Raw genomic sequence first — 25,790 nt, forward strand, 5'->3', positions numbered from 1 at the left:
CGGAGCTGGATTAGTACAGCTGACAAAGGTTCAATGAAAGAGCCTTACAAAACCACTTTAACAATACAACACCTACTGAGCTTAAATCTTATATATTGGTAGGAGCTCTGTTGTACATACATCACGGGAAACCATTTCTCAGGATTCAAATGGGAACAGGACTTAAAAGAATGGGACTTGATGGAATTTCTAAAGACAAAAGTAAACAGATCAGGAAAAAAAATGAATCAGGACTGAGCAGAACAAGAACAAAATGTGACTCCACTATGTTGCTGGATAGGCTGTCAGGCAAAGACTGAAAGACTAAATTATTTAACATTCTATAACATCCTTATAGGTCAAGTCTCCTTCTGTCCTATATCAGTGTGTTGTACTCCTCTGACTTTTAAACTGTAGTGAAGGCCACACTTTCCCTTGTGTACAGTGCAAATTTCATTTGAAATAAAATCTCATTAATTTTTAACATACACACCTGCTCTGGTGAGGAGCTGGATCGCAAGTAAACATTAAAGAAAGGAAAGAAAAGCTGCACATTCATGATCAGTGTTGGGGGGAGCGTGCTACCAAGTAACACGTTAGAGTACTTTTTTGTTGATGAGTAACATAATGTAATAAGCATTCCATCAATGTTAAAATTTTACCATATTTCCCTGTTTATTTTGTTGCCACAAAACTGTTTCTGTGTCTTTCCTACTTCTTGGGCGTAGCTGCATACTAGGGGAAGGTATCCATCTATCCTTTCTTCAGTGAATGAGAGAAACTCGGATTAAGGTGGCGTATGGTTGTATTTTTCTGCAGTTTGAGCAAGGAGGGCACAACTCTGCTGTTTCTAACATTGCCAGGCGTATTGCAGATTCACTCTATACATTTTTCTGCCCTTCACAATAAAAGCCAGTTTACATGCTACTAGTGGGAGGTTAACAGGCAACTCAGTAAAGTAGCTTACAATAGGTATTGAATATTTCAGCTCTTCACATTTTGTGACTTTATTCTGTTTGCAATAAATACATTTATTTTGTCTGTAAACTCACCACCTGCACACATTACTGAGCTGAAATGATTGAAATCAATGAGTTACCTGTCAGTTTATATAACTTCAAAATTACTTGACATTAAATTCATCCATGTTTGCTTCATTTGCAAAGAGCCAGTGTGAAAAGGAACCAGACCAGAACTAAAATGCAGCAACGCATGGCTTGAAAGTGCTTTCAGTTTTCTAAACTTGTACAGTTAAATTTGTATCTGTAATCTCTGATGGGGTTGGACACACCTGTATTTGGTAGTGCTTCATATTTCAGCTCTGTCATGAAAAGAAAATTGGGCAGCAACAATTATGAAACAACAAGGTAATTCTGTGGTAACAGCATGGTAATTATAGAGCTAATGAAGAAGGACAGTCTTCAGGAAAATATCAGAAATGCTCCTGTATGTCTCGGCCTGGTGTAAGGCGTGTTGACGTCTGAGTTTGATTGACAGCAGCTGGCAGGCTGTCAGAGTGCCGGTGCTGCACCGTAGGGAAGCAGAGACAAAGCAGGCAAAACTGCTCTGTAGCCTGCAAGTCATGGGCAGTCAGCGTGGTGTTAGTCGTATTGAAGAGTAAGGAGCAGATCCAGGAGGCACTCACAGGTATGTTTACGTGCTGTTTAATGTCCTGCAGCTGAGCAGCTAAGTAGCTATCTAACCTGCAAACTATGCTAAGACATTAGCAGTGCACTTTTCTCACCCCTACGGCATGGACCATATCGCCCACCCCTACAGCCTATCAGTGCTGCTGCTGTTTCAGGCGCATGCTCATTACACAAAGCAACAATAAGCATGTGCAAACACAGTCTGCATGTGAATGAGAGACCAAAACACAACGGAAAATATCTATGTACGTGTGGTCCAGGCCTCAATGTGACCATAGGCTCTGCCTGTGAAAGAAGGCTATGTCACTGCCTGATGCATAAGAAAATGGATGACCTAATGGTAATCCATCAAATTCCATCATGACTGCCATCATGAAATCAAAAAATCAAAAATATAATTTTCTCTGTTTTGGTTTCTGACTTTTTTCAAAGGACAACAGTGATTTTTACACAGCAGATATGTAGGCTGTAGCAGATGGAACATCTGTATCTAATTTCAGTCTGACTCAAATAAATGTCAACATCTTGTGTAAAACACAAGCATTATTTAAAAATAGATGCAGTGACAATTCATACAAATAAGCAGGCGTGTTATGTTTCTGAAGCGTCTCACCGTTTGCTTTCGCAGTATTCGCGTGAGAAGCACAGGCAGGACATTATAATCCAGCAATGAGAAACCTTCGCAAACAACAAGGCAGAGGGAGCAGCAGGGGGGTCATCAGGGAAAGGAAATAGGTGTGTGTGTGTGTGTGTGTGTATGATGTTGCGTGGGAGATGTGTGTGTGTGTGTGTGTGTGTGTGTGTGTGTGTGTGTGTGTGTGTGTGTGTGTGTGTGTGTGTGTATATCGGAGCTATCAAAGGCAGAAAAAAGATAGACACTGTGGTGGAGTGAAATTATCTGCTGCAAGTTTGATGGAGACATGGCATGAATTAAACATGAGACCATCTCTCATTTTTCTTTCTTTTGAAGGTGCTGTCTCGATCATGACCACTTCCATCCCTCTGCCCCTCGCTTCTGTGCCACTTTAATATTTGAGAACAACCAGGTAGGCTGAGGAGGGGGTTGGGTGGCTGGGACTGTGATGGAAAAACTGAGGAAAGCTTTTAAGGAAGAAAGCAATGAGTGTGTGTGTGTGTGTGTGTGTGTGTGTGTGTGTGCGTGTGTGCGTGTGTGTGTGTGTGACATATACATGCCAGCTGGTGTGCGTGAGGGTTCTCCTTGTCAGCATACTGGATGTTGATATTTAATTTACCATTTTAACATGGTCAAAAAAAAAAATAATCTGTGAACCCAAGTCATATGTTTATGTCTTTTCTTTATTGAAGGATCTTTTTTTAAAAAAATCCCACCTATCTTAAAACAATACACAATGCTACATTGCTGCACAGGACAAGGGCAGAGAGCAGATTAAACCTCAATAGATGCAGGTTGAATCTGCAGCAGTTTGCAGTAAAGTGACAGCAACTCTAAACACCTGCAGTGAGTCAAATGGATCACATGTACTTCATGGTCGATTGCATTACTTATTCTCTTGTTTAAACATCTTAAATATAGTAATCCGACAATGTGTGTATGTATAAGCTCATGTGATCCTCACTGTACTCATGTTTGATGAAACCCACATTCATTATATTCACTTCGTGATCACTTGGCTCTATACTGTTACGTGGTGATGAGGTGTGTGTTCGGAATGATCAACTGATTGACCCACGGACTGTATGAAACAGTTTACCTGCGACGTCACCCATATGTTTCTGAAGAGTCATTGTGAAGCTCAGTAACATGGCAGTGCCTGACTCCACCAAACTCTCAGCCAATGGGTGGAGTGTGGGTGGAGCTGAGGCGGGCTGAATGAATCCTGGTTGCTGAAACCTATTGGCTAGCTGTCACTTATAGCAGCCATGCCAATAATTCTGCATAACTTTAAGCCTTAATACTATTTTATCGAGTGAGTTTCTATAAAAATTCACTCCGTACAGTTGTTATGAATGGGGAAGTTAGCTATAGAGAACAAACCTGTTTTTTGAACCAGGTTAAGTTGGGCATTGGGGTCTATGGGGATTGACTTGCTTTTGATCTTTAACCATTAAATGCATACCATGGGTTTACACGTGTGTAATTCATTTAATTCAATTCAGCACTCAACTCCCTGGCATTCCTTAAATTATTTGTCTTTATCAATATTTTTTGTCAGAATGTTTTAGTTTGTAGGGTCCCCTCATATGTAACAGGGTTATATTTCTTTATTCACTGTGTGCTGGGTGGACATGATAGCAGGTAATGACCTGAGGTATGAAGGAATGTTTAAAAAAAAAAAAACACCAGTGCAGGATTAATGTCCTCTTCTTCTTGTTGGGTTGCCATGTTTGACCTCTGCCCCAGCTGACTGTGTGTTGGTGTCAGGTCAGCTATGACTGAATCATCATTACAATCATAATACATCGTGCAGGACTGCAATATGTGCCATCCCATCAAAATGTTGCATTTGAATCATTTCATAATGGGGTTTACAATGGGCAGCCAATATATGATAATGATCATTAATATCTTTAATAGTAATATATTAAACGTCTCCGTATCAGTGATGCATGGCAGTGGATGATCAAATCTCTTTTTTAATAACACCGTCTGACCCTTGCCATGTCATCGCTCTCTTGGATGGAGTGGCTGGGTTTCCAATAGCAACAGGACAAGCAGAGCTGACATGTCTCTGTCTGGAAGATTTTATCTGCTGGATGTGTGTAATTACATCTGAGCTGGCCCAGCAAGTCAACCCTGAGGTTTTACGAAGGACTGTGTCGGCTTAAAAGCAGCTGTTTGGAGCAAGGTGCAAGCGAGGTGTTTGGCCTTGATTTTTCTGTCATTTCAGTTGTCATTTTAAGGATGTTTTCATGCTGCTGTGATTGTCGTGGTTTGGGGTATTAGCTTAGTTATTTCCTGTTTTACGTTGAAAGACCTCATGCATCACCTTTTGCTTTACTTCCAGTGTTTTCCTGCCTTTGTGATTGTTGATTAGTTTCACCTGTCCCTCATTGCCCTTCCCTCCCAAGTGTATTTAAGGCCCTCTTTACACCTGGCATTAACATGCATTTTGGCTGATCCAATCACAAGTGTACAACTGGGACACATCATCATTCACACCTGTGTCATGTGTCTCCATGGTGTCCAGCTGATCACTCATGTTCAGATTTCATTACTGTCTGCATCATGGGTGATCAAGGGTCCCCTGCACTGTTGTTACATGTTGCCATGTTTGTCTCACACAGACTAACAGCTAGCTAAGAAAACAAAAATGTTTCAAGAGCTAATATACATGTACAGACTATTCCAACTGTTGACAGGACAAAGCCATTTGCGACTTGCAGATGAGCGCAGGACGAGACAAAAAAGAAACTTGTACCCAACATACATCAGTGTTTCTCTCCATTATTTCTTTCCAAGTGTTAGGAAACTGTCACCAAAACAACCCACCATGTCCTGCATGAGTGTTACTCTGGGGAACATATCCATATATATCCAATATCCAATATCCACAGCAAATGAAATGACAATTCAGCCATTATATTTCAAGACAGTGAATACCAAAAATGATGGTAGAGGAGAACTTCTGAAAGTTGCACTAGAGGAATGGTCACCAATGTCAAGAGAAATCATCTGAGGATCATGAATATTCATTACACCTTCCATGTCAACTGTCAGATTTCTAATTTACTAATGAACATCTTTGGGCCATCATTTTTAAAACTGCTGTAATCCATATTTTTACATTCAAACAGATGCAAAAGGTGTCGCTCGTGGTGATGCAACTACGGAGGATCATCGACTCCATTGAGGTTGGTGGGGTTCATTCAGTTCATTGTCTCAGTTTTACAACCCACAATTTCACTGTTTTGACAGCCTTTTCTACTGCCGAACCTCTTGACCTTTAAAATCAGCAGAACAAGGCTTAATGCAGTGTGAAGCTGAGAAGATGCAGTGGTTACCATGATAACGACTTGCAGATGGTGTATACTGTATCTTATACAGTTCTTATCAAATATAGCTGATTATATTACCACCAAAGCCCCTTCACTAAGTCATTATACTGACACTGATATCAGATCAGTACCATGAAAGACTCAATCAGCCCACTCTCACTGATAACTGAACTGGCAGCCACAGTGACTGATTTGCTTCTGATATGAACCCTTCCTAAAGCACAGCCACATTTCATTCTTATTAGTAGGAATTTGATTGTCTCACCAAACAAGCTTGATCACCCTGATATATTTACTCTCTGTGATATTTCTTAATGTTTTTAGCTGTAAGTGCCTCAGAGCCTCCCGCATGTTACAGGCTGTCACTTTGTCAAGTTCCTTGCTCACACCTGAAGCAAAAATCCTTCAATGATGAGTGTTTGAAACTTCATAATTGTTTTGACTGCTTGAAGTGTGCAGTCAAGGCTTTCAAGGGCACTGGAGGCATTTTCATTTCACACTTGTGTTGGGTCCTGAGAGGCTGACACGCTGTGAGGTAAGGTTACACTTACCATATCTGTGTCAGATACTGGACCAAAACTGGTCACATAGATGTCAGTCTTCACTTCTGTTACTCGGTCTGTGGAGACAAAGAATGAAATTGACAATTGAGCCATAGAGGAAACACATGAGTTTGGAAAGCTAACTAAAGAAGGAGTTAGCTGTAACTGCAACTCTCCTCCTCAGTTTTGTACTTCCAAAAAGGTCTCACAATCGAGAGACAGATTAACAAAATAATGGTCAGACTTAAGTAACAGAGGCTCCAAAAGCACTGGATTCTAACTTTACCATAATGCAATTAATACGATATTTTATTAAACCCTCTCAGACTGGTAAACAACCACATCTTTGAAACTCCACACATTCAGTTTGTAATGCAGCTTTCTTTTATTTATTTGTTGTCTCCAACCCCAAGCTGAGATAACCCCGATGACATTATCAGGGATATTTTCTCAGACTTGACAAGGGTCCTGCTGAGACACAGATGACATTATACAAATTTCCATTTGCTAAGTAGTACTGCCCATGATTAGTAATCTGATTGACTGCAAATTAAAAAATACAGGCTACTCAACATTACTACAGTAACATTAGTTCATATCCAAATACAGTTAAATCTGCATTAAATTGATTTTTGTGCCGCTTGATGACAGTGTAAACAAGCTTGAACGCAACAATAGCATAACCAAGTAATCAAGGCAATATGGTAAACATGTCAGTACACAGTTGCTTCCTTATTCATCCAAAGAGCAGTATTAGCATTCATTAGGATATTGTGTTTGTGTTCCCCTGATCAATATATGCCCAATATTCAATCCTTTAACTAGTTTTCGGTTTTATGGACAGTAGAGGTCTTCACAGGCCCTCTCAGTTCTGAGAAACTGAGACCTGACCCAGGACTCGAGTTGGACGAGGTCCAAATTAAACTCAATATAATTGGGCTGAGTAGGGTCTGGTTTACTGGGGTCTTGAGTATGTGTGCCAACCATGATCTAGAGGCTGACGAAGGAATGGTGACATGCCACAATCACTGCAGGAGAAGGAAAATATTCATAGAATATCAGTATCATTTCTATTATTAGCAGAACAAAAACAGTTGAAGAGACAGGAACTACGGAGCCTAACAGTATATATAGTGTAGTATAGTATATATAGTAGTGCACTGAAGCCATTTTGAGTCATATGTTCTATATACCCTCCAGTCACGTATGTCCACAACCTATTTATTAAAATAGGTGGTTCATGTAAATGTTTGCTGATCATTCACTCTGCATATGACACTGAGCTCTGCATCCTCGCTGCTACTCTGCTGCCTTCTTTCAGAAATGTCCCCATCTTGTCAACCTCGATAATGGGGAAATAAGGCACATTAAAACCACATCCAGCTGGAGACAGGATCGCTGTGCCTGATCTTCAGCTTCACTGTATATTCAACATCACGCAGACACTGTTGATACCAGGCTTTCACATAAAAATAAATATATATTGTGGCATAATTCCCTTATTATTGTTTAATATTATCACTCTTTTATCAAACTAATTATATTTTTATGAACTATATCAGTGTGAACACAGTCCTAAAGGAAACAAGGAGGCAGTTAATGCTCAATACAAAGCCCACATTTCAGTCACCAATGAGTCCTTATCTCAACAAAAAACTCCTCTTCAGATCCCAGGAAAGAACAGAAAAGACAGTATGCCAATGAAAATAAACCAAAGTGACACCTCTTGCACCTAAACAAGCTTTGTTAATGTCAGACAACTCTGGAGTTACTTCCCATAGTCCAGCCAGCACTCTGCTGATGGCTACGCTGAATGTCCAGCCTGGGAGGTGACTGGTTTGATGATGGGTCCCAGGAGGAGAGAGGATGGAGTTTGGGAGTGATCCAGTTCTGTAAAGCGAGTGAACTATGAATTAGAGACTTTTTGGCTCATTGCTAGGGGTTGGCAAGCTAATCTACAATTACTCTGAGGACAGACTGGGCTTCTTCCTCTGGTGAGTACAGTCAGATGTGTGAATTTTCTGAATTCATTAATATTCTGCAGGATGGATGTAGCCCTGAGTTATAGGTGGGTCCGGATTGACTAGCCCCTGGGTCCATGTGTGGACCGAGGCCAAGACCTCAATCCTGTCTGCTGTTAATTTTTGCCTTTTATTTTGAAATGCTGGATCACTATAATTCATATGTGTCACTGACCTAACTGAAAATACAGAGGAAGATTAATATGAGCATTTTAATTTTTAAATTCTTTCTCAGTGAACTTCCATTCTACCTCTGTTAAATGATTTCACCTGTTTTTGCAGCTATCTAGATAATCAGGGTGAATAATTCTTTGGGTCCACAGAGTCTGTTCTGAGCTTCACAATACTGAACTCTGTGTCCTGAGCTTTGAGCAGTTTACACAAGAGTTCAAACAACGTATTCAAAAACATTAAGTCTTAAGATGCGGTCTCTCCAGGACAGTTTGGTGTCAAAGGTATATAATAATCTTTAATGAGAATGACAGTTACTGGATTGGAAAGTAAATGATTAAAACATATTAACGCTGTCACACATAACATTACAGCCATAGTGTGCTGCTAATTCTTTTCTGTGAGCATTTGTGTGGATGCTATATTATGAAAGTAGCTTCATGTGACCCCTAGAGTTGGTATCAGCCTCAAAAATCTATTGTCGGTCAGATAATGGACTTCACATTTTAAATAAATGTATTTAAGTGGGCGGCTGTGGTTCAAGAGTCATCTACCGATCACAGGGTTAGCGGTTCAACCCCCACCTCCTCCTGGGTAGGTATGTCTTTTGACCAGTCTCTATCACCAGACAGCCATGTCAGCCAGTTAACACGCTCTTGTTTTTTTCCATTTGCGCAATATAGCTAAACTAAAATGTATGGTATCCAAGGTGGAACTAGAAATGATTTTACATGCTTTTATCTCAGCTCGTTTAGATTATTATAATACCCTTTTTACCCGTTTAAGCCAATCCTCTCTAAACCGTATTCAGACAGTCCAAAATGCAGCTGCTCGCCTTCTAACAGAAGATCCCACGTCACCCCTGTCCTATCCTCTCTTCACTGGCTCCCGATCACTTATCGTGTTCACTTTAAAATATTGGTGCTAACTTTTAAGGCTTTGCGTGGTCTAACACCCAGGTATATTGCTGATCTCCTTCACCTGTATGCCCCAAACAGAGCTCTTATGTCTGGCTAACTAAAACTACTTGTTGAACCCCAATCCAAGTACAAAACCGTGGTGACCATGCTTTTCAAGTTCTCGCACCGAAGCTGTGGAATGCGCTTCCTCTAACACTGAGCTCGGTCGACTCTAGTGAAATTTTTATGAGGCAGCTGAAAACGCTTTTATTCAGACAGGCCTTCAGTTGACCGGTAGCTGCTCTATTCTATTTTATTTGTTTGTTCATATATGTTTTTTTTGTTTTTTTTGCTGTTCTGTTCTTAGCTGTTACTCCCCTGTTTTATTAGTATTACTACTTATACTTATATTCTTACTGACATCATTTCTGTTTTTATCCTTCTGCTTTTATTGCTGTAAAGCACTTCGTGATTTTTATCTATGAAAGGTGCTTTATAAATAAACTTTACTTACTTACTTACTGTCCACACGTCAAAGTGTCCTTGGGCAAGACAGTGGACTACGGATTGCTCCCCATGGGGATACATAAGCAAGTGCATTCCTAAGCATGGATAAATGTGAAGGGTTGCATTGGGAAGGGCATCCAGCATAAAAAAAAGCATGGACCAAATCAAATATGAAGATCACAAATCAGATTTATTTCCATGGCAGGTTGGGCGGGTCCAGTTTGCCAACAAGACAGAAACAGATGATCTGCTGTGGCGACACTTAACGCTGAGCAACAGAAAGAAGGAGAAGGTCATTTCAATATATTAATACAGTACATGTCTTTTTCATGAAGTGTAAATATTTGAATGACATACTTTGAATAAAACATAATTGCAGTCTTACAAGTGAGAATGCACTTAGAGACATCTTAAATTACATTTGGCTGGTAATAAATGAGCTGCATCCCTCTGTAATGCAGATCCTGTAAAGCTACATTACATAGCTGACACAATTACTGAATCTTTTTCCCACAGGTTGATAATCCCAGATCATTTCAGTCCGCACATAATGCACTGACATTAACACTAACACAATTACTGTTAATACCCTGGTGTTTTATTTAGGTTCAGCTGTTTCCATGAGGCAGTACTCTGATATACAGTCTCTAAGCACAAATAAAACACAAGGAACCACTGCAGCCTCATTTTACTGTATCATTCAGTGTGTATCATTATAAGCCATCTCTGATAGTTGACTTGGGTCTTTTTTCCAACAGCTGTTACAAAATACTGCTGCTGAAGGACACAAAGCCTTGCCACAGTCATCTAATTCCAGATGCTATGGGTGCAAAGCAGAATACACACGTGTATGTACATTTATTTTGACATTAAAAATTCAAATGAACTTCACCTCAGTGAATCATGTGGGATGAACAGTTAAAAAAGAGCACATCTGTACAGTAATTCACCACATGACATTAGCAGTGAGACACTGACGGGATCTCCGGACGTATGTAAAAATCACCCTTGTCAAACAGTAGAAACAGTGAGGCTACAACTGTCTCCCAAGCATAAAATGAGAATTTCTCTGGTAACCTCTGTTGTGCAGCCAACCGCTCCTATTCATCAATGTTTGTTGTTGTTGTTTTTTGCTTGATGCCAAGACACCAAGCTTTGATGCTAATTCCAGCTAAAGGAGACCAGCCAAGCCCAGCTTGACCAATGCAGCGTCCCAGTCACCATTATCTACCAACCATAGCAAATATTACATTCAAAATATTAACTCTTAAAGATCCCATCCAGTGAAAATCACATTTTTAACTCTGTTAACATGTCCGTATGGTGTTTTTTATATTCTACAAGGCATATCATGAGTGAAATAAACAGTCAACGCCATGGCTGAGCATTGCCACCTTAAAGCTGCAGTGAACCAACGACAAAAACAGTTTCAGGCAGCCAGGGTTTCATACAAGCCTTACTCCAAAAAAAAAAAAAAAAAAAGGGACACAAACAAAACAATAGGCAATAGTATTGATTTTAAATAAATATCTGCTTATTCTGAATTCTGAATGCTGAAGGACGTCATATAGCTTGTGGATGCTGATGAAGAACGTTGGAGCAAATATCACACAAAACTGTTTGTCAGATAGCTTAGCTGCTGAATTAGAAGAAGACTTTACTCATTCAGTTATTCGGATGGCTGAATTACTCGTATATTACCACCTGCCATTGTGTAGCGTGCAGCAGCTATCAAAATATTTTTGGAATCGGGGGTTGCACATCTAAGACATTTTAATGGCATGAAGGGATGTTTTTCAGGGAGAAAAATATCCAAATATGTAATTTTGATGAACAGGAAATTAGTTTTTAGGGATTTAATAAATGCCAGAAGTACTTCAAGGTGCACTCAGTAAATATGTGCTGGCTCAGTGCACAAATATTGTGTATATCAGTAGTGATTCATAAAGAAAATGCTAAGCTGCTGTGTGTTCAGGAGAAGACTGATAGGAGCATAACGACCACATTGTACAGCAAACTCATATACAGACCAAAATCCAGTCTGAACTCTAACTTCCAACATAAGAGGTGAGACCCTCCTGCAAAGCAAAACATCTGTAAGTGAGAAGGAGGATGGCGAAAGAGGTGCAGCGGGTCAAGTTGGACACTGTGGGCCAAGAGGTACAAGGAGTGGATGGTAGAATCCCACCCTGACTTAAAGCAGGACAGACATTGTTACAGTAACTCAATGCTGACCACCACAAGTATTCCAGTGGGACTCCCTTACATGCTGAACTGTCAGAACATCTAACCAGAGTATTCATTCAGCACTGAGCACAAACCATTCAACACTGTAAGATCTCTGCTGCTTCACCCTAAAAACACGATCCCCTGGGTTTTTCACTGACAACAGCAGCCCGCCACTTTCCAAAAACGATACTATGAGAGTGTTGACACTGAACCAAAACAATAAAGCTTCAGGCTGGAAAGTTAACCTATGACCTCAAACTCACTATACACACTGTAAAGCCAAGGGCAGCTTCAGATTCAGGTGATAATCCTCAATACATTCATCACCACAGGGCTGCCAACTCTGCAACTGACACTTATAACACAGTGTCACCCCTCACATCCATTTTCTCACTATTTACTCTTCAAGGAGCTTTTTCTGCACATGGGACAGTCATCAGGCTTTAGCTGACAGAAGCGCGCGCGCACACACACACACACACACACACACACACACACACACACACACACACACACACACACACACCACTCTGAAATCCAAAAACACCTTTTATGTGTTTAGAGTTTTGCCTCATAAGCAATAAAACTTTAAATTTGATCAAGACAGACTAGGTTTGATTAATTGGGCTCACCAATAATGTGACATGTGAACCGGCCCTGGGGGGGGAGAGCTACAAGTCTGAAAATCAAATCATCCAATCATCATATCCCAACTTGTATTTACCAGACAGTGCAGCTGATTAATAACTGAATTTAGCTGCCAACGTGTCAGACGGTGAATTGCCTTTGTAGTCTTATCAGTAAATATGTGTGAAAGCACCTCTCACATGAACATCAGAAAAATATGACAAATCCAAATGAAATAGTCCAGCTAGGAACCTTTTCTCTCTCTTCTATTTCTAGGCTGGCACTCTAGTTTAACAAAATCTACTGTTTGTTTTCTGGACAGAGCCACTTTGAGGCTCAGTGACAATCAATCTTGGCGGGGCCTGACTTCACCTAACAGCTGGCTCATCCTAAAATGGCCAAAGAGGTGGAGTGTGGTTGGTGTTGATGCAGGCCAGATGAAACCTGGTTGCTGAAACCTAGCAGCTAGCTGTCACTCAAAGCGGCCACACCCATAATTATGCATAGCTTTCAACCTTAATAGAATTGAAATGAGTGAGTTATGTAGGACTTCACAGTTGTCATGAACAGGGAAATTAGATGGATAGAGACCAAAACCGTTTTTTGGTACCAGCCTGTAAACATATTTATTTCTGCTGTAAAGTTGGGGAGTTTGGCTTTATTTTCAGCTCCTGAGGCTGCGGTTTGGATTCTCTTGAGAGTCACTTTTTTCAATTCCCTTTTTCTCCTGTCCTCCCAACTCCAAATTTCTGCAACCAAATTACTCCATAAATTCACTAGAATGCAAAAAAAAAAAAAAAAAAAAAAAAAACAGTCTGTGAAACAGTTTTTTGGGGGAAGATCCCCAGAACACTTGGTTATTTTTAGTCTCCCAATTTAGGCTATGATGTCTGAAGGCTGGCTTTTTTTTTTTTTTTTTTTTTTTTTTTGAGAAAAAGTACAGTTGGTTTATTTGAAGGATAACATGTGTATACAGATGTAAAACACATTAAATCAGGATGGTTGTGGAACTCCAAACGTTAATTGTGCTGTTTTAGTCTATGCACATCACATAATTAGTAACATTACTGTAAAATAAGAAACCAAAGTATATCAGCATGTGATACCTTAACTCTTAAACTGACATCGTTTTCAAGTACTCTACACTGCAACAGCATACTAGGATTGCTGAAATTCACTTCTGGTTTTGAATTTGCTGTACCACCCCAGCATTTGGCCTTCCCTATGAAAAAACATTGGGGACGCTGCTGTTTGAACTCTTTAATGTGAGGCTGTAGCCCAAAAAATATCTAAATTATTAGCTTCCTGTCACCTTTGAAAATAATCAATCATGGCTTTTTGAACCGACAGTCCTGTCTGCAGGGAATCCATTTGTCAGTGCCTTCCACAATTGTTATAAAATTGACTTATTTTCTGATATGGCCCCATTATGCTTCAGGTTTAGTGACAATACCGTGTTAAAATAACTACTTGGATAGTACTACTATCCAAGAACCTCTGTTCTCATCGTAAAGCCAGCGAGGGTCAGGGTGAAGCACGTGAGGGAACGATCGTGGTCATGTTGAAAAGAAAGCAACACAGTCGACAGGAAACGGGAAAGGAGCAGTGGACATTTGTTATAAATGTCTCATGCTTCGTTGATCCCTCCATCCACCCTGACTAAAAGCTTTGAGAATCCATAACAACATCATGCTACTGCTGCCTGCGCTCCTGACAAATAACACTCATAATTCACTCAGAGGTCCTCGTCAGTGACAAGTAACCCACCGCTGTAGTTTGGCTTTTGAACGAGGCACCGATGCTCGTTTTTCAGTCTCATAGATTCTAGAAATGCATAAAAGAAAGCGACGATGTAAATCAAACCTGAACTCAATACCACCTCAGAATGCCAGCATACATAACCGCCATCTCCTGATACTGTAAATTATATCATCCTCCAAAATGTCAGAACAACCGTTTGGGAGAACATCTCCTTTCCCAAACTGTCTGCCAGCGTGGCATTCAGAATAATAGTTTCTTCTCCTGAAGGCAATGTTTTATTGAAACACTTTGCATCTATTCTCAAGGTTTTGGATCATACACAATATCCAGTATGGCTGGGCATTTCCTGTGAGCCTCTGCTTTTTATCATAAATGAACTCTCGTGGAGTCTCAAGTGTGAGAAGCTCCCTGAGCGTAAATCAGCCTCAAAGCTGTAACGCACCAATGCTCGTTTAGGAGCCCCCAGGTGACCAAACGGCCCCGAGCAGCCACTTAAGTCGCTTATGGCTCATGGCAGCTGTGTATCATTCCTGCTTATCGTGATTAATGTGAGTGCGCTGCTAGTCTTTTCCAGCAGTGATGACTTGATGAAGATTTACACACCAGAAAAAGGACATATCACTGTTTATTCCACCTGGAAAGAGGTTTAACTTCAAGGTTTACGAAGCTACGAAGCTTTGCTTTTCATTCACAACTTTTAGATCACTGTGAAGTAACCATCAATAGACGCAACAGTTCCTGCACAGATGTTTCACATTAAAAGCCTTCCATCGTTTCAATGCGCATAATCCTTTGCTTTTAATTTCATTTCCCTTTAAAAGGCTTTCATTTTGAAAACTGTTTCACTGATGGCAATTCAACAGTGAGAGAAGAAAAGCAAAGTGGAAGTGATGACAAATAACGGATGCATAATGATAATGGATGAAGTTAGTATTTGTGTTAAAAGAGAAAGTGAGAGCAGCAGAGAGGAGTATGACATGACTCTCCTATTAGAATTAGTGCTGTGGAAATATCCATTATTCTAAATTTACCATATGAGCCGTTACAGTGGTTTGTGCTGGCCATCATTTGAAGACCCGCCTCTATTTGAGGATTTGCTGCATTAATGCTCCAGCTGACATCACATTTTGTCAACCTTTTCATTTTACACAGTTACAACGTGGGGGGAAAACATGTCTATAGTGTTGTTCCACCACAAGCCCGTTAGTAGTGGGGGGACGAACATCAGTCTTCCAGAAGATATCCGTTATTTGCTATGTTGATGATGGTGGTGGAAAGCACATTGATCCAAAATCTAACATCGGCATTCAGCTGGGTTGAGCCCTTGAAGACCATAAAATATGACTCACATCCTTTTCACCCTCATCTAACTGTTGGGCCCTCGTGATCTTTATAGAAGCATCTGTATTCATTGTGTTTGGAATGTAGATGTACCTACTGTGTGTTTCTCTTTATCTTCCAGGAACATCTGCTCTTGTATCTGTATTAGAGACATTGGTCTTAAGTAGAGCTTAATGAAAAGTTGATTAAGTTGCTAAATACTTAAAAAAAAAATCTATTTATTGTTTCAGTCAATTTTTTGGTCTTTGCCGTTTTCTCTGTTTTATCTCACTATCAGTTAAATATCTTGCTTTCTGACATTTGAAGACGTCACCTCGAGTTCTGTAAAACTGCGATGAGCATTTTCTCCATCAATTCATCCAGAAAATAACAAGCAGATTAATCAATGATGAAAACAATCATTAGCAGCATCAGTAACATCCACTGACCCTTCCAGACCACAGTGACAGACGTTAGACTGTGGGCTGGCACTAGAAGCCGAGGCAGCGTCTGCATGCCGAAGACGCAGCCCTGGTCTCTGAGCACGCTGGCTTTACATTTTCATTTTGTCATCAAGTTTGGATTTTAATCAAGCTTTTTCTCACCTCCATATTATCATGCAGTTTATATACATTCAAGCTTTAAACGCTGTCAAAATCAGTTTACTTGTCAGTACTGTCCTGCATCTGATAACAGTCGTTTATTGTCCTCCAGAGCTTCATCAAGTCTGATAGAATAACCCTGATAGAGTCACAGTGATGTCATCAGGGTAATATCGGCATGGGTTATGAGTACTCAAAGTTACACCTGAAAGATTCAGAAACTGCAGGTTTGGAGTCTGAAGGGTCTAATGAAAGATTTAACCAAACTGCATTGTGGGAAATGTAGAATCCAGTATTTGAGCCTGACTCATATGAGGGAATAAAAGTCAAGATATCTCAGTCTGCTTCTTCAATTTGGATCATTTTTTTTTAATCTGTCTCTTGTGAGTTACCCCATCATTTTTAAAGTGCAGTAATAAATCACCAGATCACTCCTTTACTCCTTTACCTGTGTGTGTGTGTGTGTGTGTGTGTGTGTGTGTGTGGCCCTGTCTTACCTCCCAGGCCCGGTCTCAGTCTGTTGTCATATCCATCCAGCAGACTGTCCAGGATCTTGGTGAAGGTTGTGATGTCTTTGAAGTTAGTTGTTGAATTGGAATCTGCTTTTGACCTAAATAAAAGACAAACGTGTGATTACGGACTCACAGAAAGAAAAATGAGATCTCTACATTAGCAATAAAAATGGGCTTTACTTAAGCACTGCTAAGATCTGTGGGTGATGATACCTCCTGGTAATCTCCACCTACAATATTAAATCCACGTTATCCCAGATTATTTCATATTAAACCTGGAAAAAGATGTTATGCACTGTACTCCTCATATGTCAAATGATGGTACACAGCTCAAATGTTATGGAAATACTTAGAGTTGAAATTCAAACCTAACACTTCAGTTACAGACTGTTTGGAGGACTCTCCATAATTTTCATTAGAAGACTAGTCAAACTGAAAATTGTGTGCGATCAGTCACCAAAAAGAGTAGAGAACTTTTTCAGCACTTCTTTTTCTTCAAAATAAAAGCTTCTAGTGTGTGACCTCTGTCCAAAGTTCAAAAAGACACCTAGCAGCATCTCTGAAGCTCACTAAGTAACACTTTGTACCTTGTTGGTTTGATGTATGCACAGCTGCACACAGCTGCTGCATTGTTCACAATGTAGAGTTGAATTTACTGACTAAACACACGATGTTATGAATGAAACACGTCATTAAAACAAGGTTTTTACCAGCCTGTCCACAACACAGTATTAATGGATGTCTGTGATTTTGATGAGGCTGATAAATAGCTTATGCCTTCAGGCTCTGTAGGTGCAATATTATTTCCCTGATGTTGAGCCGTAAACATATGCTTGTCACAAAAATCAACTCGTTCTTTTCAAAGTCCAAACTCTGACTGGTTAAACTCAGGATATGTGTTTTCCTCCCAGTGTAGCCACAGGTCTCAGGTCTGCGTGTCAATAGGTCAACTACCTATCATGGATCCTAGTGAACTCTCTATCATCTCTGATGATGTGTCAGCACCATCACAGTGGAGTTAAAAGAGGTGCATGGTGACCAGGCGAGGACGATATAAAAAGATGCTATTTAGTTGTATTACAGGAAATGTCGCATCCAGTGCTTTTGGTTCTCGATCCGTACCACGGATGAAAGTTAGGATATGTCTGCTTTACTGACTTTAACCATTCTTTTATTTTCTTTTTTTAAGTTTAAGCTATGAAATTACTTGAAGTTTAATTCAAAATCGCTGGAACATCCCTTCATATGTTGCAAGTGATTTCACCAAAGAGGTAGGAATAAACAAGTGGCAAAGCATAAATAAGTAATTAGGTATGTCTGCAACATACAGTGTAATTCTTTCCAATTTACACTGTAATTGAAATGGTACATACATTGACATACATGTGCAAGGGAACAAGATGAGATGTTCAGGAATAATGGAGTAACAATCTGAGAAATTAAAAAGAGTGTGTGCTGTAGGTAATATTTATGTTATGGGTTACAATATGATGATTTTATCAACTCCTGGGACCTATTCTAATACTACAGAATACATGCAACCATCCCATGAGCATCCCTGACAGCTCTCACTGGTCACAGGTGAGTGAGTCTTCTCACTCACAGATGTTTTGTGTCAAGGTGTGTCTGCCTGTGGGTTTGGAATTAGATCTTCTCAGTGTCAGTCGCAAGTTGAAATTATTGATATTTACTTTACTTTTAGAAGAAATGTGGTGTGTTTGAAAGTTCTGAAATGATCCATCGCTCATCACATCATATCTTAATTTTGGCATTGTCTCTCAATTGACTGTCAATAAGGTTTTTCAAAGACTGGAGTGATCATGTTCTTTACTGTTCATAATAGTTACACTGTGACGGGACACAAAATTGATCATTTTCTGCAACTGTCTTGGTCGTCAGATGGACACTCCTGGTTTTTAGCCCAGCAGTATGTGCTGTAAAAACCTCATCATGAAGGAGCTTAGGCCTACACACTGTCCTCCATATCAACTCTGAGGAGCTCCATGTGTAAAAACAGCATCAGGTCATACTAATATTAGAACAGATACCCGTTAGTTACATGTACATATCAGTGTGTACCAGCAACTCCACTTTAGACGAATGATGCTGTGCATTGCAAGCCATAATTGAAAGTGTTACCAATGTTTTTAATGTAATTACAGAATGAGCGTGGACAGCCTCAATGTTCTTGTGTGTTTAAAGATGTAATGAAACAGTTTGCACAGAGTGACTGTCAGCTGAGAGGGGAGTTTGTTACAGATTGTCCACTTTAACCATTTCTAACTTAAAGTGAGATCTAATAGGAAAAATAAAGGACTTTCATTATTCTCTTGTCTTTTTAAAAATGAATTACCAGGGCAATTAATTTCCGTAGCACGTCAGTCATGTTCTGATGACTGAATACATTTAATTTAGACATTATCTCATTATGATTTGCGGCGGCGCTACAAAACCAAGTGCTCTGTTCATGTGGAACACAATTTCAACAATCAACGGTGTAAAAATCTAATTTAAATACTATACAGATTACGGGCCTGTGATTTGATGCTAGGATTAATATGGATTAGGAATTTCACGTTTAGAGACGCTTTTCTTGTGACTCGCACGATCTTTTCCGTCAAAGTGCAACGCGATGGGTGGTAAGAACATTGAGTGCCAATCCCCGAAGTTGAAATGTATTGAGAATCTGTGGTTGGTTCATTGTCGAAAAGCCGAATTAACCAGAACGTCATGAAATTTCTTAAAGGATTGCATATAACAATGATCTACGAGACACTTTCTCTGATATGCAAATAATCCATTAATTGTTAGATTTTTCAACGCGGTCTGGCGTCGCGCTTTCTACTTGTGGATGAACTGAGCGCACAGAGCCACCGGTGAGAAGGGACGTGTTATTTTAAATTCTTATGTGATCACGCTTCATTATCGTTGGTATTAGTGTAGGCTACTTGTAGTAACCGACAACAGCTTCTTAACAAACCACATACCATTCAGATGGAAAGACAGAGAGCTGTGCACGCTGCCTGTGCGCGGTCAGTCCGCCGTCCGAGTGGCATTCTGTTGTCTCCTAATCTATAAAAACACATATCACGGACAAAACTTACCGCGTCTGCCACAGCACGATCAAAGAGACCAGTACAGACATAAAATGTGAGCTCCATCGTCCTCTCATCGCTGAAGCCTGTGAACAAGACGGGGAACGCTTTCAGTGCGCGTAATGACATGATAGAGCGGCACAAAGCGCCTTACAGCTGTTGCAATTAAACGGACTCCACACAAATATCCCCATAAAGACAGACACACACCCGTTTAGTCTCCTCACATTGATGTTCTGTTCAATTCAGTTAATGGTCTGCAGCCCAACTCCCTATCCAAACACTGCCTGCACAGTGAGCGTTCCTCACAGCTTTTGTTCCGCAAAATGCGCCCAATTAAGTGTAATTTGTCGAAAGATAGACGCTGCCTACCTGAAACGCGACAGGTGTCTCCGGGGTTGCCAAGAGAGATTGGACAGTGAGTGAAAACGGTGGAGATGAACAAGCTTTTGGCAGAAAGGGAGAGTAGTAACCCTGAGTGATGAGCGCGGTTACTGTGCGTCCATTCTGTCAGCTCCTCTGACAGGGAGTCCCCACAGCTCACCCAGTCACCAACCTGAGAGCAAACTGTACAGAGAGCACGGCCCTGCCGGGGCTCAGCACACCGCCGGATAAATGCTGAGGCGGAGTGGTCCGCCTGCAGGGAAGCGCTCATTTCGCGGTAATAAGGCATTCATTAGTGCGTACTATTGCGCACGGTGAATATCAACCGTGCAATTTGCATGCAAAGCAAGCGAATGACATACATTTGTGTTGCTAGCTGTTATGGTCACTTGAATTAATCAATTTTTGTTGGTTAAATGTATAATAATAATAATAATAATAATAATAATAATAATAATAATAATAAGAGAAGGGGCGGGACGAAATGTGAACTTTAGTGATAAGAAACAATCACTTAAAAAAATAAAAATCCAGAGACAGAGACAGAAACTAATGAGAAACAATAAACAGATGATGTTCTTGCTAATGTTTTTTTCAATAAAATTCGACTTGCTTCTTTCCAATTGTTATTGCCACTTAATACGAATTCTGTGGTCTTATGCATTGGGGACATTCAGCCTCTGGAGACTGGAACTACTTGGTTAGCCCCAAACTAGGCAAAATCTGGTTTACCAGAATTTGCCTGATGGACTGATGGGCTAAAACTGGCCCACCACTGGACTGGTCCAGGTGTTTTTAACTGGAACAAATTCTCAGCGCAATCTGGCTGCATCAACATAGCCAAATCAGACAGCCATACATATATATGGTCAAGAAGAGCCAGCTTACATTAGGTTCTCCAGTGGCTACCACAGCCAAGTACAGTCATGACAGCTCAGCTGCATACAATCCTTCCTCTCACCTCCCTCTGAAAATGTATGTCAGCCTAAAATTAAAACATGCTTCAGTGAGCCTAATCTCTGTGTATTTGTACAAAAATACATCCTATGCTGTACTTTGGACTTGCATACTATCAGAAATGTGGCCTTCATTTATTCAGTTTTCTAACCTCCAGTGGTTCTCAACTCGCTCCAGTGGTGTAGATGTGGACTCTAGGGTGTCAGTACACCATGACATCATTTCTGAATGTGGTTACAGGTGCAACAGAGAGCACGTCTGACCGTGCTTATCATGGAATGCAAGGAATAAAATGATCAAGTGTTAAACATTAATACATGTATTGTGTTTAGCAAAAATAGAGATTTCTGATTAATAAAATGAGGCACAAGTTACTGACAAAGACTTAGAAGGTATCTGAGAGGACCCCTCTTGTCTGCTGCTATTTCCACCATGAAAACCTGAATTGTGTAAACACATTTTGAGAAAGAAGAAAAACAGCAGGAGATGAATTGTACAGGCATCAAGACCTGAAAGGTCGTAAATGTCTCAAGTAATAGTCCCTGATGGCAGCAACCTTCAGAAACAAAAAAGGAACATACCATACTAACTGTTCAAAAACACAGGGGAGTACCTTTTGGTGTGCAGCCACCTCCTGTTAGTGAGGCTTTGGTGTCAGTGAAGATGCTCGAGATCTGATGCTAACATATTGTATGTCAGGGGTTGCCTGCAAGGAAGGAACAATACAGGGTGATCAGATCAAAACAATGTACCAGCAAAAGGTCAAGTGCTCAAGTATTTAGAAAACCAGCCATCTTCAGGGGAACAGACTTGTATCTTTGACATTTAATAAAATCCAGGGTCATAAACTGTGCTTCATTTACAAAGAATCACATAAGCTTCCAACAAAACAAGACTAAAAGCCAGAAAGCCCCCCTTGAACAGATAAAAACAGGCAGTGTACTCTGGCCTGTTCAGGTCTTGGTTTAAGTTTTTAGTCCTGTGTGTGCTCTTAAATATGTTTTACTTGGGCAAAAGTTCTGTTACTTTATGACAGGCAAAGTTTTTCTATTCTATTCTAGATGGCCTTAGAAGACACAAAGGTCAGTGTGAAAGAGCTGGATGGAGGGAGCAGTATACTGACAATTTTGACAAGTTTGGCTGCAGAATTATCATTTACTGTCTCTGTCTAAGTGTCTGTTCACAATTTAAACCAATCAGATGATGAGTTACCTTGCTAATGTAGCTGCTTTTAGTTTGATGAGAGAGAGAGAAACTGGAATTCAGAAGGTGCAAGGCTGTATTTTTCTGTTTGAAAAAGAAAATAGGTGGAAGAATATTTCCTTTCTTGATATGTTGGGACATCATTTTGTTTATGTATCAGACTAAAATCGCATCCATCTCCCATCTGAAGTTAATTGGACTACTACCTCTTGACGTAGTATTATGACACAGGATAGGCCACAGCTAGATAGTGTGTGTGTGTGTGTGTGTGTGTGTGTGTGTGTGTGTGTGCGTGTGTGTGTGTGTGTCTATAAAAATTTTAAATTTAGCCTGGTAGATCAGGGAACATCACCAAAAACATTAGAATTCATCCTCCTGGGATCTTTAAGGTGACCATTCCAATATGGATAGTGTTGGATGATGATGATCAGGCAAACCAGCGACCACCCATTAATTTCCCACCATTCATCTAGATCCAAGTTGCAGTGGTAGAAGACTAAGCAGGGTAACTCAGATGTCCTTCTCCCCAGACACATCTTCCAACTACTCCTGTGGGTCCCAGGCCAGATATATAATCCCTCCAGCATGATCTGATCTGCCAGGGGATCTCGTCCATGTTTGACCTGAATACCCTGAGAAGGAGACGCCAAGGAAGGCAACCTGGTCAGATACATAAACCACCTCATAACTGTCACCCTGTCTCAAAGTTTGAGCCCAGCCACACTGTAAAGGAAGCTCATTTCAACCCCTTGTAATTCCATTTTCATTATTTCAGATATGACTCAAAGCTTATAACCAAAGGCAAAGGTTGGAATATGGATTGATCAGTAAATTGCGACAACTGCCTTCACTTGCAACCAGACCGCTATAACCAGAGAGACAAGATGCTGAAAACAGTCAGCTTTATGTAGGTAAATGCTAGTAACCTGTATTTGTTTTCAGAGCAGGGGGTATTAACAATCTTAATTTGATCTCAGCATGGTGTTAGAGGCATTGGAAATCTGGGTGGTGTGAAAATGCTCAGTAAATTCCAGCAGTCTGCCTATTAGATGTTGAGGTTTCTTGTTATGAGGATATTTTATTGTCACCTTGGAGCAAGAGGAAAGGCCATGCGGTCACCACACAGTCCACAACAAATCTCAAGCAACTCTAGCCATTAGTATTCATTCACCATATCCTGTTGTGGATCAAAGTGTTTGAACAAATGAATGGGTTGACACCAACATGCCAGGGAATCACAGAGCTTACACACAGTAAAAATAAAAAACGTATGGCAGAAAGTGTCTTGATTGGAAGGATTGCCAGTGAGGTTATGAAGCATCTTATGCATTCTCCTGCCAGTACTGATGCCTGTGAGCACTCTCGACAGCACATTTCCTTTCTTTGTTAGGGCAGAACTGTTCTCGTAGGGTCATGGTGTGGATCCAGGCATTAAGTGTAAATGCTTAGTCATAGGCAGTCACAGTGACTTGAACATGAACACTAGCAAAGGCACAGCAGGCACATGCTTTCATGCTTCTGTTAGAGAGAGTGAATGGTGGCAGTGGAATAAAGGAGTCTCGTGACAAATGAAGCCCACTGTATCATGGATACCAAAAATAGTCACTTTTGATTGGCTGCTAGGTATCTAAAACACATACGTGTCTGTATGTTAACCAGTTGTGCTCAAATCACTGTTCATCGTCAGTGCACGGCATATATTAAACTCCTAGTAACATAGAAAAGGTACTTTGTGCTAATGGATGACTGTTTTCCTGTGGAAAGTGACTGATGATGATAAACTGCAAAAAAAAAAAGAAAGAAAGAAACAATAGGACATCTCTGCATCAGTTGTTATTGTATGTGTATATGAAGATATCTTGTTTTGTAATTAACCTGCGAGGATGGCCAGAGGTTTTGCTGTTCCCATCAAGATTATTATTTTTATTATTATTATTGTTGTTGTTGTTGTTGCTGCTGCTGCTCTATTACCACACGCTCTGCTCTCAGCAACATGGCTTCAATGAAAGTTCAGACAAAGTTAGACACTAACTGGTAAACATCGATGAGCTTTTTGCTGCTAAACAGCAAGGATTTTTTTTTTCGTACGAGATGGTGGAGACCAAACCATAGCTAAAAGGAGAGAGAACATTTGACTAACAATCACACAACCACAATTCCAACCAAAACCACAAAAAACCAAAATGAATGTTAATATTGTTGTGCCTGCTTGAAGGTGGAAATGGGCAACTGTTTTATAACTCATTCGCCATTTCAACTTTATCTGGTGACAGCTTGTTCCACTGCCCCGAAATGACCAAAAAAATAAATTAGTGCAAATGTAATTAGTGTATGTTCTTCTTCTTTCACCGCTCCCTCCTACTATAATGTTTATCAGTACTGGGAAATTCCATAACTCATTCTGAGGATTTGAACAGTGTCTAGCGTAGTTCTAACTAACTACTTAATACTCATGTAAACAACAACAAAAAAAAAAGATATGTTTTTCAATCAAACTCTAGCAAATGTGTATCAAGCTCTTAGGTAGCCCTTTCATAGATGGCACCAGCTCCAGCCATGGTGCTCTACTTATAGCTGAACTTGGCAGCTAGATGAGTCATGACAGGTTCAGTCCAGTATGAAGAATTCTGCCTAAAGCTATCTGGAGAGCTCCATCTTGGCATCAGCCTGACCTTGGAAGCTTGTAGACTGTTGGGTTAGTGACACAAGACTGGTGGAGATTTCTACACGTTCACATTCAGTGCTTTGCCAATTTACTATACTGTTTTGGTAAAGTAAGCCTGCTGAGTGCTGACCCTCCAAAATCATACTATGGTCATGAAAGAGGTTAACACAAAGACTTGTGCATCCAGTATTTTTTATGCAGGTGTGTTAAAGAGGAGCTCTGTATCTCGTAAAAAGGAGCTTCTCCATGTGGTACATATGGGAACATAGAGGGGAGTCATTTGAAGACAGTCTGGCTGCTTCTTTTATACAAAGAAACATAATTTTTTCTGCCTCCATATTGAACCAACCTCTCGATGGGGAAGGAGGGGCTCAAGGTGGGTTTGCTATCTCATTCCAAAGTGAAATCTCGGACACACGCTACACAAAATACACTTGCTGTTACCACCTGCAACCAAATGTGTCGGCAAATCAACCAGCACTTAAGGGTAATAATTTTACGGCCCTAATTTTGCCATGAGAACAGTTAAAGTAATGCTTATGGTAAACACTGACAGAACAAGGAATTCGGAGTTGTCATGCGATGCAGGGTAGCCGTCGACGGCATCGTGAGTGGGAATCACTGACCTGAAGAGGGAGCGCTGCACAGCCTTTGTTTATCTGTCTACAGCTGTCAATCCAAATTCAAAT

General features: G+C 40.4%; 1 protein-coding gene across 1 annotated transcript in view; it reads right to left on the reverse strand.

The window, feature by feature from the left end:
* gabra2a (gamma-aminobutyric acid type A receptor subunit alpha2a) overlaps positions 1-20,454 on the reverse strand; it is a 40,498-nt gene extending 20,044 nt beyond the window's left edge. The window contains exons 1-4 of the mRNA XM_076749348.1: positions 20,265-20,454; positions 19,902-19,978; positions 16,783-16,895; positions 6,158-6,225 (exon numbers count right to left, since the gene is read on the reverse strand). Of these exons, the coding sequence (XP_076605463.1) occupies positions 6,158-6,225; positions 16,783-16,895; positions 19,902-19,969 (249 nt within the window). The 5' untranslated portion in view covers positions 19,970-19,978; positions 20,265-20,454. The remainder of the gene's footprint in view (positions 1-6,157; positions 6,226-16,782; positions 16,896-19,901; positions 19,979-20,264) is intronic.
* Between the last annotated feature and the right edge of the window lie 5,336 nt (positions 20,455-25,790).

The sequence above is a fragment of the Chaetodon auriga genome, chromosome 14 (assembly GCF_051107435.1).
Source record: "Chaetodon auriga isolate fChaAug3 chromosome 14, fChaAug3.hap1, whole genome shotgun sequence".
Lineage (NCBI taxonomy): Eukaryota > Metazoa > Chordata > Actinopteri > Chaetodontiformes > Chaetodontidae > Chaetodon > Chaetodon auriga.